At 39.1% G+C, this 14,092-nt stretch overlaps 1 protein-coding gene across 1 annotated transcript in view; it reads right to left on the reverse strand.

The window, feature by feature from the left end:
* The window catches only part of Shc4 (SHC adaptor protein 4), a 140,887-nt gene that overhangs the window by 95,275 nt on the left and 31,520 nt on the right, over window positions 1–14,092 (reverse strand). Inside the window, exon 2 of the mRNA XM_046460733.2 lies at window positions 10,453–10,523. Within this exon, the coding sequence (XP_046316689.2) occupies window positions 10,453–10,523 (71 nt within the window). The remainder of the gene's footprint in view (window positions 1–10,452; window positions 10,524–14,092) is intronic.

Here is a 14,092-nt window from a genome sequence, read left to right on the forward strand (position 1 = left end):
AACTGGAAATCCATATGCAACAAAATGAAACTGAATCTCCTCCTCTCGCCATGCACAAAAGTTAACTCAAAGTGGATCAAGGAGCTAGATATCAAATCAGAGACTCTGCGTCTGATAGAAGAAAAAGTTGGCTCCGATCTACATATTGTAGGGTCGGGCTCCAAATTCCTTAATAGGACACCCATAGCACAAAAGTTGATAACAAAAATCAACAAATGGGACTTACTTAAACTGAAAAGTTTTCTCTCAGCAAGAGAAACAATAAAAGAGGTAAATAGGGAGCCTACATCATGGGAACAAATTTTTACTCCTCACACTTCAGATAGAGCCCTAATATCCAGAGTATACAAAGAACACAAAAAATTAAACAATAAGAAAACAAATAACGCAATCAACAAATGGGCCAAAGACCTGAACAGACACTTCTCAGAGGAGGACACACAATCAATCAACAAGTACATGAAAAAAATGCTCACCATCTCTAGCAGTCAGAGAAATGCAAATCAAAACCACCCTAAGATACCATCTCACTCCAGTAAGATTGGCAGCCATTATGAAGTCAAACAACAACAAGTGCTGGAGAGGATGTGGGGAAAAGGGTACTCTTGTACATTGCTGGTGGGACTGCAAACTGGTGCGGCCAATCTGGAAAGCAGTATGGAGATTCCTGGGAAAGCTGGGAATGGAACCACCATTTGACCCAGCTATTGCCCTTCTTGGACTATTCTCTGAAGACCTTAAAAGAACGTACTACAGGGATACTGCTACATCGATGTTCATAGCAGCACAATTCACAATTGCTAGACTGTGGAACCAACCCAGATGCCCTTCAATAGATGAATGGATAAAAAAAATGTGGCATTTATACACCATGGAGTATTACATAGCACTAAAAAATGACAAAATCATAGAATTTGCAGGGAAATGGATGGCACTAGAGCAGATTATGCTTAGTGAAGCTAGCCAATCCCTAAAAAACAAATACCAAATGTCTTCTTTGATATAATGAGAGCAACTAAGAACAGAGCAGGGAGGAAGAGCAGGAAGAAAAGATTAACATTAAACAGATACATGAGGTGGGATGGAAAGGGAGAGAAAAGGGAAATTGCATGGTAATGGAGGGAGACCCTCATTGTTATATAAAATTACATATAAGAGGTTGTGAGGGGAATGGGAAAATAAACAAGGAGAGAAATGAATTACAGTGGATGGGGTAGAGAGAGAAGATGGGAGGGGAGGGAGGGGGGGATAGTAGAGGATAGGAAAGGTAGCAGAATACAACAGTGACTAATAGGGCATTATGTAAAAATGTGGATGTGTAACCGATGTGATTCTGCAATCTGTATTTGGGGTAAAATTGGGAGTTCATAACCAACTTGAATCTAATGTATGAAATATGATATGTCAAGAGCTTTATAATGTTTTGAACAACCAATAAAAAAAAAGAAAAACAAGCTAGACATGTTAATGAGGTGACATTTTGATATGTGCATACAGTAGGTAATATTTAAATCAGCTTAAACATATCTATTTCCTCAAGCATGTATCATTTCTTTATGATAAAAATTTTCAAAATTCTTTCCTCTGAATTTGAGATGGAGAGTACATTATTGTTATCTATACTCACCCTACTATGCAACAACAGCACACCAGAACTTCTTGCTCCTATCTGACTATAACTATTGATCAATGTACCCATCGATCAATCTTTCCCCACCCCTCCTTCCCTTCTCCCTACTCTGCTTTTCTTCTGGTAACCTCCATTCTACTCTCGACTTCTATGAGATTAGATTTTTCATATTCCACATGAGTGAGATCATATGGTACTTGCCTTTCTGTGGCTGGCTTATTTCATATAACCTAATGATCTCCAGTTCCATTCATGGTGAGGCAAATAAAAGGATTTCATCCCTTTTATGACTGAATAGTATTTCATGGTGTGTATGTACCACATTTACACTTGAAGTATAATTAAGTACACTTCTTAATCTTAAATCTGTTCATTCCAATAATCACTGTGCACCTGCCATGTGGAATACACTGAGTAGAGGACAAGGGTACAGTTGGTTTTCATACCTTCTCTCTGCACAGAACTCCATCATACTGTAAGAATCTTTTCTAATTGATTGGAGACATACTTTTTTTTTTAGTTAGGTCTTTGAAGACTTCTAAAAGAAATTTAATGGGCTGTTTTATTTATCTCAAGTATTTGAGAAGTGAGATCTTAGCCTTAAATAGATTGTGAGGAATTGGAGGACAGTGAAAATTGGGGGGGGGGGAAGCCGTCACTGTCTGCATACTCACACATGTGCCACGTCAAACATCCAGCAAAGGCTTCCTGACATCTAAACGTGTGAAACTAAATATATCCAATTATACCAGTGCTCACCTAGGAAATACTAATTATGAATGTTATGTTTCATTGCATGGCTTATTGTTCTAAAGGCTGATAAAGGTCATGAACCTGACCCTGGGACTCCAGATCCTTACTGGAGTCGTAATACTCTTCTGAGCAACGAACAATGGGACTTGTTTTAACCAGCCATGTACATTCCATCTTAGCCACAATGCCTGTTTCCAATCCTTGGTGTAAACTAGAACTTTAAAAGTCTTCCCTGGGGTGTGTTCCCCTGCCTGACAGGTTCATTCTTTTATCTCCACTCTGGTGGTTCTCATTTAGCATGCCATTTGAACTGCAACCCTACTCCTACTCCTAGGTTTCATCCTAAGTCAGCACAGAATCAATATACCATATGCTGTTCAACTACTCCAAGGTTTAGGCAGAGATATACATACTCAACAATCCTGATCCTGTAACACTCAGGAAGTTTAGATAAATGCCAGGCTGTTTTCAAACAAATGGGTATCTTAATGTAATCACCTAACACACAGATATTTGATCTCTACAGAATACCTGTCTTCCTAATGTTCACAACTCTTAAAAGCCACATGCACCAGACCTTATGGAAATGTTCAACTGTACCTTGGAGCTGCTTTGCATCAAAAGGTTATTCTCTCTCTCTCTCTCTCTCTCTCTCTCACACACACACACACACACACACACACAGAGAGAGAGAGAGAGAGAGAGAGAGAGAGAGACCCTGAAGAGCTACCTTTAATGTCCTGTTAAAGCCAAAGAATCAAAAATTTCAAGTTAGTGAATTGAATTTTCAGAATCATTGCTCAGGAGCAATAACATTACATACAAACAGGAAATTAGTCCAATTATAATATCTTCTGAATTATGATCTCTGCTTCATTGTTGCCTTACCTAGTACTAAATCACCCAAACAGCCTACTTACTGTCTATAGCAGCAGTTCCAAAAAAACAATACTACTCAAGAGATTTTTCTCCCCATGGCATAATGGGGCAGATAAACCACAATGTGCAGCCTGAGATGATCAGCTAGAGAAAATGAATTTTAAGACAGAACCCCAAAAGGGAGCACTCACCACTTATTCTCTGGAAGCTCCCCATTTTCCTTCACAGAACCCCAGGGATGGCGAGTGTGCAAATACAGCAAAGCCACTGTGAGCCACTTGTGCCTAGCTGTCCTGGGAGCCAGTGCTGCATGCCTTGCACTTCAGCCTGGCTGATTTTATTACCAAATAAATATGAGTTACAAAGTCACCAAATACTGAAAGAGGACAAAGGAGTAAAGTGAGGGTCTGGAGTTCCCTTTGCTAACAGTTGGCCCTGCACCTTGGGGTAGAATATGCACTGTGGTGATGTGGTGATGGATTACATATTTCCTCTACGATTCTTTGGGCATCAAAATATGAGGTTCTGTTCTTCAGGTTGGAAGTCAAGCTTCATCACACCGCTTCATTTACTGGGTTTACCCTGATGTGTCTATTCCTCCTTCAGTGTCTAAGACAGGTCCCCCCGGACATACCAAGGAGGCATCTTTTCATGATGTGGTGGGTTACTCAAGGGAGGGAAGCTGGGCTTTAGGTTTCAATCACCTGATTTTGTGTGTGTATGTGTGTGTGTGTGTGTGTGTGTGTGTATGTGTTTCTCAACTTGGATCAAATGAGGGCTGTTTTCTTTCTTTAATTTTGCTTTTAAAATCACGAGGACAGTCTTCCAGGAGAAAGCAATGTCTCTATCATCTTCAGCATGTCTTCCACTTGTCTACCTTCTCATTTTCCCTGCGGTCCACCTGAAGTCAAGGTAGAGAAGTGTGATGAGAGGTTTGAATGGGGTGTAATCTGGGGAACTACTGAGAAAGTAAATGGCCTCTTGTCCTTTTCTTTTTCTTTGCTCTCGTGTGAGTACCTTCTGAGTTCTGATTCCTATGGATTCACCACTTAGACAATTGGCAAAAAGTTCATCATAAAGACAGGAATTCTGCTCCATCTCTCTCCTGTTTCAGATGGGGATCCTCTTGGTACATCTTAACTGTGGCTCCTCTTCATTACCAGGACGTCACGTTGTTGTCTATTATATGCAACCTAGAGATGGTGAGACATTTACTATGGGAGGGACATCAGCCCCCATTTGTTTGTACCCATAATGGAGACTTTCAGCTACACTAATTTATCAGCACTCACATCTGAATTATCATGTTTGATAGAAAATGTGAGGAGATAGCTGTGTGTGATCACACAAAATAAAATTCTTTCTTTCGAAATTATAACTGGCTCACTGAAAATTTTGTCTTGTCCTGAACAGGACAATGTGGTAAACGAGAAAACTTTGAGAACAGATAAAATTTTAAATAAAAAAGTTTGAAACTTGATTTAACAATAATGTTTAAATGATAACATCCATGAAAATCATAATAAAGTAAATTAAATATGTGTTGAATGTCAAAACACATACAGGTTAAAGAAGTAGAACAAGGGGAAAGAAGGAAAAGTTAAAAGAAAATGAAAAAGATTAAACATTTGGGAAGTAAGGTGGGAAATAGAGTCTGTAGGGAAAGTGAACCATTTTTTTTAACCTGATCACATTTGAACAATGAAGCCATCTGCTCAGAGGCAGCAACTTTCATGGCTTCGAGATAGGCACATTACTGAATGCGCCAGTCTGACATCAAGGTGAGAGGAGCCTGATGAATCCCAGTGAATGGGTTCAGGAAGCTGGAAAGGGGAAGCTTAGTACAAGATTCTGAAGTAAGGTGAATGACGGTTGGCCTTTCATATGGAAATCAACCTCAAGATTTCAAGCCCCAAATGGGCCAAGGACCTGAACAGACACTTCTCAGAAGATGATATACAATCAATCAACAAATACATGAAAAAATGTTCATCATCATTGCTAGCAATTAGAGAAATGCAAATCATAAGATCTCATCTCACTTCAGTCAGAATGGCAGCTATTATGAATACAAACAACAATAAGTGTTGGCGAGGATGCGGAATAAAAGGTACACTCACACTGCTGGTGGGACTGCAAATTGGTGCAGCCAATATGGAAAGCAGTATGGAGATTTCTTGGAAAATTGGGAATGGAATCACCATTTGACCCAGGTATCCCTCTCCTCGGTCTATACCCAAAGGACTTAAAAACAGCATATTACAGGGACACAGCCACATCAATGTTTATAGCAGCACAATTCACAATAGCTAAATTGTGGAACCAACCTAGATGCCCTTCAGTAGATGAATGAATTAAAAAAATGTGGCTTTTATACACAATGGAATATTACTCAGCAATAAAAGAAAATAAAATCTTGGCATTCGCAGGTAAATGGATGGAGTTGGAGGAGATAATGCTAAGTGAAGTTAGCCAGTCCCAAAAAACCAAATGCTGAATATTTTCTCTGATACGAGGAGGCTGATTCATAGTGGGGTGGGAGCAGGGAGCATGGGAGGAATAGATGAACTCTAGATAGGGCAGAAGGGAGGGAAGGAAAGGGAAGGGGTATGGGGTTAGAAATGATGGTGGAATGTGATGGTCATCATTATCCAAAGTACATGTATGAAGACATGAATTGATGTGAATATACTTTGTATACAACCAGAGAAATGAAAAATTGTGCTCTATATGTGTAATATGAATTGTAATACATTCCACTGTCATATATAAATTTTTAAAAATTAATTTAAAAAATTTCAAGCCCCATAGCAGATGAAATCCCCAGGCTACCAAAGAGTATCTTAAAACTCAGACCTCCCCTCCAATCAATCTCTCCCTCTCCTGGGCTGAGATTCATTGAATGTTTTTTTTTTTTTTTTTTTTTAATCCATTCTTGGGAGAAGGTGCATACTCCTTCATACTTCTACCAAACTACATGCCAAAATGTTGATGCTGGGGACAGATAATGTCCATAGCCATTTTCTTCTGTCTTGAGCTCTCTTATCCCAAATACTCTTGTGGCTAAATCCCTCACTTTACTAAGGTTTTAGCTCAAATTTCTTCTCTTCAGAGAGGCCTCCTCACTACCAAATCTGAAAAAGACCACCACCCTCAAGCTTCTATAAATCTGCCCAAAACATAATCTCTTATGTCTGTATCACATATAGATATATCTATAAAGAATAATATCCAAAGGCAAAGCCAGACCTTCTCCTTTGGGTATGTACATTAGTGAGAAGCTGAATCTTCATAGCAGAGGGAATAAGTCAGTTTTTTAATATTTTCTAAATAAGAAAGTATAGACACATAGTTTATAAAGTTTTATCTGTATTTTATATTTTGCAGTGCTAGAGACTGAGTCCAAGGGCTAAATAATTTGTGCATACTGGCCAAGTACTCTATCATTGAGCTACATCCCCAGACTCTAGAAGAGACATAGATACATGATGAAGGAGAAAAGTTTTCAATTAGTAGAGTTGTTCTGCAAAACAACCTAGCAATACACATCGGAAGCCTTTAAAATATTTAAGTTGTTTGATCAATGATTCTAATTCTAGAATTTGTCCTATAGAAATACTCAAGAGATGTTGATAAGATGTTCATAGCAGTATTACAACAATTAAAAGGATGTTATACAGCCATTAAAAATTCTTTAAAGAAACAGCCTAAATATCTTTTGATTGGTGGATGGATAAACTAACTTCAGTATATACATGCAATAGAATAGTATTCAGCCTTAATAAGGAATGATATTCTGAAACATACTACAACAGCACTCAGCCTCAAAGGCATTGTGCTAAATGAAGTAAGCCAGACATAAAAGAACAAATACTATATGATTCCATTTATATAGGGTATTTAGGATTAGTCAAAATCATAGAGAGAAAAAGTAGAAGTGGTGGTTGCCAGAGATTGTGGTAAGTGAGGAGGCAGAGAATAGGAAGTTAGTGTTTAATGAGTATGGAATTTAATTTTGGGAGGATGAAGAAATTCTGGAGATGGATGATGGTGTTAGTTGTACAACAGTATAAACATACTTAATGCCACAGAAATGCACACTTAGAAATGGTAAATTTTGTTATATATTACATTCCGCTGTATAAGTGTGTGTGTGTGTGTATATATGTGTGTGTGTATGTGTGTATATATATATATAAAATGGGAGCTAAAGACTGGACATGGTAGCATATGCCTATAATCCTGGCAACTTGGGACGCCAAGGCAGGAGGATTGCAAGTTGGAGACCAGCCTTAGTAATTTAGCAAGGCCCTAAGTAACTTAGTGAGACCCTGTCTCAAAATAAAAAATGAAAAGGGCTGGGGATATGGCTCAGTAAAATAAGTGCCCCAGAGTTCAATCTCCGTTACAAAAAAAGAAAGAAAGAAAGAAAGAGAGAGAGAAAGAAAGGTAAAGAAAACAATTGGAGCAATAGGAAAATGATTAATATGGAAGAAATATATAATATGGTTCATATTTTCTGCAAAAAATCATTGTGAGCTCATGCATAGAATAAAAACACTGGAAAGAAATTCCAAAACATAAAATGTTAATAGACATTATCTCTAGGTGAGAATATAAGTAATTTCCTCTTTCATATTTTTTAATTTCCAAATGCTCTGAGTAAACATGCAGTGTTTTTATAACTAAGATATAAAAGAAAGTTTAAAAGGCCAGTCTCTACACATCTATTCTCTTATTCTGAATTATTGTTTTAGTAATAACACTTATTACTACCTAAAAGTTTATTTCATATCTATTTCCTTGCCATAGTTCATTTTCCCAGCCAGAATGTAAATTTCATGAGAGCAGACATTTTCTTACTCACTGCTGGATCCTTAGTTCGTGAACAGTTTCAGGCACTTAATGGACATACTATAAATACTTTAATAAATGAGAATGAGTCAATGAATGAATGGATGAATGAACTGAGAAAAGTCACTGTCAGTGCCTTAGTTCATTCCTGATGCTATAACAAACTACATTAGAGTGGATAATTGGTAAATAATAAGAATTAATTTCTTGCAGTCTGAAAGCTGGGAAGTTCAAGATCAAGGCACCAGCAGAATCAGTGTCTGGCTTCTGCTTCATACGTGGGAGCCTCTTATTGCATCTCCACAAGGCAGAAGGGGCAAACAGCTCCATTTTACTTCTTTTATAAAAGCACTAATCTCAATCACCAGGGATCTGCCTTTAATCACCTAGTAAAGACCTCCTATCTTAATATGATCACACTAGCAATTAAGTTTCAATGTAAGAATTTTTGGAAAAGGTACACCTAGACCATAGCACTCAGGTCCAGAAAGTGGACATTCCTTTGTCCTGTGCCCCTATCCCAGACACCTGGGAGATCAATCACAGGAAGGTTTTTTCTCATATTAAGGATCATCAAAATGATATAAAGCTTAAAACATTTCCAAAATAGGGTTAACAGTGTGGAAAGTAGTCCAGACCCCACATCACTTGAAGGATCATTGAAGGGGCTAAGAATGCAAAAGGGAAGACATAGAGAAGAAAGTGGTAGCTATCTCCAAATACTGCAAGTAGAATCAAGAGGAACTTGCACTGATTTGATAAATATTTTCACTAAAGCTCTTCCATGCTCTAGGGATGGGGTAGGTATCAAGTGTACAAACAAGCAAGCAAAAATCCAGGATTTTACTTCATTTCTTTGACTCTAGATCAAATGCCAAGGATTGGTTAGAAGTTTGCAAAGACATATTTCAATGCTCATAAGGCAGAATATCAAATCAGCATTTCTTAAAGTCCATCCCATGGAACCCTAGGGATACAAGGATTGTTTATTTATATTTTTTTCTTAAATTTTTTAGTTGTAGATGGACACAATACCTTTATTTTATTTATTTTTATAATTGAACCCAGTGCCTCACATGTTCTAGGCGAGTGAGTGCTCTACCACTAAGCCATAACCCCAGTCCCTTTTTATTTATATTATGTGGAAAAAAAAAGATTCTTGAGCCAAATAAGTTTAGAAATATTTGAGGTAATGTTCTTTTTTGGGAAGTGGGGTACTGGGGATTGAACTCAGAGGCACTCGACCACTGAACCACATACCCAGCCCTAATTTGTATTTTATTTAGAGACAGGATCTCACTGAGTTGCTTAGTGCCTTGCTTTTGATGAGGCTGGCTTTGAACTCAAGATCCTCCTGCCTCAGCTTCCCAAGCTGCTGGGCTTACAGATATGAGCCACCATGCCCGGCATAAAGTTAATTTTGCACAGGACCTCTCAGAGTTCTTAATATATCATTGTACATTGTGATTCTCCTAAAAAGCAATAAGGTTCTTTCTCAAATTTTTTGATCACAGGATCCTTTTCTAGGCCTAGAATTCCATGGAATGATCATTAGAACAAGTTCCTCTCTTTGCAACAAGAACCTTCACCTTCAGAACAGGTAGCACCCACAGATCCAGTTGGGCACACCCCTGAGACACAGCACCATCTACCACAGATGCACAAGTCTCCATTCTAAACCACTGTCAATCCTAGTCCTCTCACCTCATCTCTCTCATCTCACAGTGTTCCCAGTTACAAGTTTCACCCCCACATATTCTCCTTTACTTCCTTGCTTTGAACTTGGCTATAATGAACCATGCCTTGTATTTCAGTCTTTTACTTGAGCTCTACATAACAAAGATTGATTTCTTCCCATAAGCTATCTGGGGCCACTTGGATGGCTCCCCCCCAGGTTCAACTCTTTCATCTAGCTCAGACTGACTTTCATGTCAGGGATGGCATAAATGGAGACAGCTTGGGATTTTTTTATATTAAAAGTTCTTCCCTACTCTTATTTTTAGCTACCTCTTTGACAGGTCTGAGGCTCTGTAATGTCCTATTTCCAGACACAATTTTAAGTACTTTGGTACCTGGGAAACCAGCTATTTCTGTAGACTGAATCATCTTACTAGTCCTCATATGGAATACAGATGCTCTGCCACACAGTTGGGTAATTTTCACATGATGAGATAAAGCCACTTGAGATGCAATGTCACTGGGGTATGTTCTACCTTCTAGCCATATGGATAAAAACCCATAATGACTTTGAAAGCTTGCATGAAATTCCTGCAGGAGAAATTGTTGTGATGTTAAACTATAGATGTTAAACCTCCCCATAATTTTTAATCTCTTACCTTGTAACTTGGGTTCTCATTCCAAAATCCAGTGACCTCATTGACTGCAGCACTTCAACACAGCCCATGTACTAGAATAAGAAAAAAAATAAGAAGAAGTAGGACAAAAATACCACAAAGCTGTGTCTTAGCTAAATACTGACTTCCTGGGAAGCACCTTAAATCAGCTCCTGATGTCAAGTTACATATGCACACTCCATCTGCCATTGATCTATCTGATCATTAATGGACACATGCCTTACACTTCGGTTCAGTTCAAAACATTAGCAAAATGCAAACAGTTGATACCAGGAATGCAGGTAAAAGAGATGAATGTGAGTTTAGTGGTCAAGAGTGTGGGCTCTGGGGCCAGATGGGGTGAATTTTCATCCTGTCTCTGCCACTTCTTCATTAGGGAATCACAACCAATTACTTAACTTTTCTGCATCACAGTTTTGTCGTCGGTAAAATGGAAATACAATTGTTGTAAAAGCTGAAATATTTCACACATGTAAAGCTCCTAGATGCCTACTATGCATAATTTCTTGAACATTACAGGAAGCAAAAAAATGTGAGACAAATAATATAGGAATGTCCAATCTTCAAAGAAGCTCTAACTAGCATAAATATACACATAACACAGAAATTAGTAACATAAGACAATTTTATCATCTTTTGCAAGACAACTGAAATAATAAAGCAGCTCAAGGAAAAAAAAACTCATGTCCCATACCAATGATTAGTAAGTTTAACTTGAATGTGGAACATTGGAAAAGGAATTGTGACATATGAAGCTAAAAGACAGTGTGTATTTAATGTGGCAGCAGTGGGGAACCATGTCTTGCTGCTGGTAACAGCCTGATGCAATCTGGGTTTGAGGAGGCTGAAGCCTATAGCAGTGTGGAGGTGGGTGGGTTAATAGTGAGGGAATAAGTTAGGATGTTCCTGTGGGAAAATGGAGGTACTGACAACCCACATGGAGGAAGGATGGTCGCAATAGGGAGGAGGAGACCCATTCAAGTGACATCACGGAAATAGATGTTACAGGGTTCGGTAGTTGATTTGACATAGAGAATAAGAGAGAAGGATGAGTCAAGAATGACTCAGACTTTTTCAGTCAGGAGAGCAGAGGGAACAGTAATACCATCAACAGAAACAGGAAAGCCAGGAAGGGGACGATGATGAATTCATTTGGGACCCGTTGACTGTAAGACACTGGTGGGATAGCCAGGAAATAACAAGTTGGCAGTTTGAAAATTGAATCCTGGATCCTGTGGAGAAAAGAAGCCTAGAAATACAGGCTTAGTCTTCTATGTAGCTTTGCCAGGTGAGGCCGTGGGAGGAAATCCTCTTAGCAGAGCCTTGGTTGACTAGGGAGAGTGTTTCTCTGAGAAGTGATTTGGAAATGTTATAAGAGCCAAGCAGTCTGATTGAAAGTGATCTGTCAGCTCCTTGGAAATGATATGTTTCCTGTTTAGCTTTCCTTTGGAAGCCTTCCAGCTTCCCTCTGCTTGGATATGGCAAAAGCACTGTGGAATGATGGCAGAAGCTGGGGGTGGGGGAGGTGTTTCTCTCCAAAGAGTTCATGTAGTATTCTGAGCAGATTTTCTAGATTTGCATCCTAAGACCAGCTCAGTGCACAAGTGTTGCACTGAGAACACACTGGCTGGAATGTTCTCAGCCAGACCCCTTTTAATCATGCCCCTCTTGGAGTCTAACATCAACATGAGAAACATTTTGTTCTGCCCAATCACACTTACCTTCCCAAGGCTTGGGTACCACGTGGAAGTAAGTGAGGTCTAGAGATTTATATTCAATGAACCATAAGGCTTATTAGGAAAGGAAAGCTAAATTTAGAAATGTCCATTTCAGAACAAGGGTTCAAGTTCCACATCAAGGTAAATCAAAAAGATTATCTATGTGTCCTCATTGGTTGCTTTGTTTTCTTTTGCTTTTCAGTACCCTCTTCTGATCCACAACCCAACTCAGCCCCTGCTGCCCTGTCTCCTGCAGTACTGGTCCTGGAAAGAATACACTCCCCATGAAATTTGGGGAGTACTTACAGACTACACCTCTAATTCCCCCAGAATACCTTGTTGGTGCAGAAGTATATGCCATCTTTTCCTGCAGCTGTAAATCATGAAGGTCGAGCAAGGCTTATCAGTGTACACTTTTTGAAAAGGTGACCAAGCACCTGCATTTTCCACTCTCTGTCACAATGATTTTTCAAAAATCATACCAGATCATGAGCCTCCACTGCTTAACACCCCTAATATCTATGAAAACAAACCCACTGTCAGGCATGGTGGTACATGCCTGTAATCCCAGCTCCTCAGGAGGCTGAGGCAGGACGATCACAAGTTCTTAGCAACTTGGCAAGGCCTGGAAGCAACTTAGGAAGACTCTGTCACAAATAAATAAATAAATAAACAAACAAATAAATAAATAAATAAGATAATAAATAAATAAATAGGGCTGGGGACTCAGCTCAGTGGTAAAGTGTTCCTGGGTTCAATCCCCAGTACAAAATAAACAAAATCCCCTCATTACTATAGCCCCTAGACCTTGTGTTTCCTGGCCCTACTCATCCTTCCAACTCCATCATTGTCCCTCTCTCTCTACACACTTTGCTGCCACACTGGCTCCTTCCTTTCCCTCAGATCCACTCCACTCTTCCCAAAGGCAGGGCCTTGACCCCTCTGCTCTCTCAAAACCTTCCCCTTTGCTCTGCAGGTCTGAGTCTTCTTCATCCTTCAGGTTTCAATTTAAATGACACTATTTTATAGGTTCCCTCCTGCCACTCTTTTCCATAGCTTTATTTGTGACCTTTATGTTATTGAAGGATAATTGAATTTATTTGTAATTGCTTATTCATTTCTTGGACTTCAAGCATCCTAAAAGGAAGGACCATAACCACTGCCATAATCCTAGCACCTTGGACAGTGCTAGGCACCCAGTGGGTATCCATAACACTGGCTGAAAGAACCCAGAAAGCATCTAGTGTTCAACTCTACTGAACCTTACAATGAGTAAAGGCGGTAAAGAAGCTGAGTGGGATGAAGTTCTCTCCATCTGGGGAAATGAACAAGGAGAACAGGAATGGTGAAGTCTTCCGAGTATAGTCCATTGCTGTGAAGATGCAGGGAGGTAGGGTTCATGAAAATAACCTGTCCACTTCTTTGTTTAGATACTTGATAAATGCGTAAACAGAGTGACTGAATATCAAGGCCTGAGGGAGTAGAAGTTCAATATGTTAGGTACAAACTAGAGATGACAATAATTTTCATTTCATTTATTAAATGCAGATCTGCATAAGATCTTAAGAACAGATCTGTGTTCTTAAGAAACCTGACCTCATAAAGACAGGCTAACCATGGAAAGAGATGACTTCTGTTTTTATGAGGTGAGTCACTGTTGTTAACTTCATTTAATATAAGAAGAAATTAAAGCCTATTCAAGGGAAGGGCCTGGCTCAGTTTCATTTATTCACTGAAACTGAATTAGGGTTTATTCTAGGGACAACTGCCCATTGCTGGGACCCAGTATAACAGGAGTGAAAAGAAAAGAGGTTGTCCAGTGGCTCCCACTTTCCTCCTTTGGTCGACCCCAGTAACACAGTGACAAGACCGAGGGCCACAATGTGATAGCAGTTGTGAGGTTG

Source organism: Marmota monax, unplaced genomic scaffold (genome assembly GCF_021218885.2).
Source record: "Marmota monax isolate L192 unplaced genomic scaffold, Marmota_monax_Labrador192_F-V1.1 WCK01_AAM20220418_F8-fsc00001, whole genome shotgun sequence".
Lineage (NCBI taxonomy): Eukaryota > Metazoa > Chordata > Mammalia > Rodentia > Sciuridae > Marmota > Marmota monax.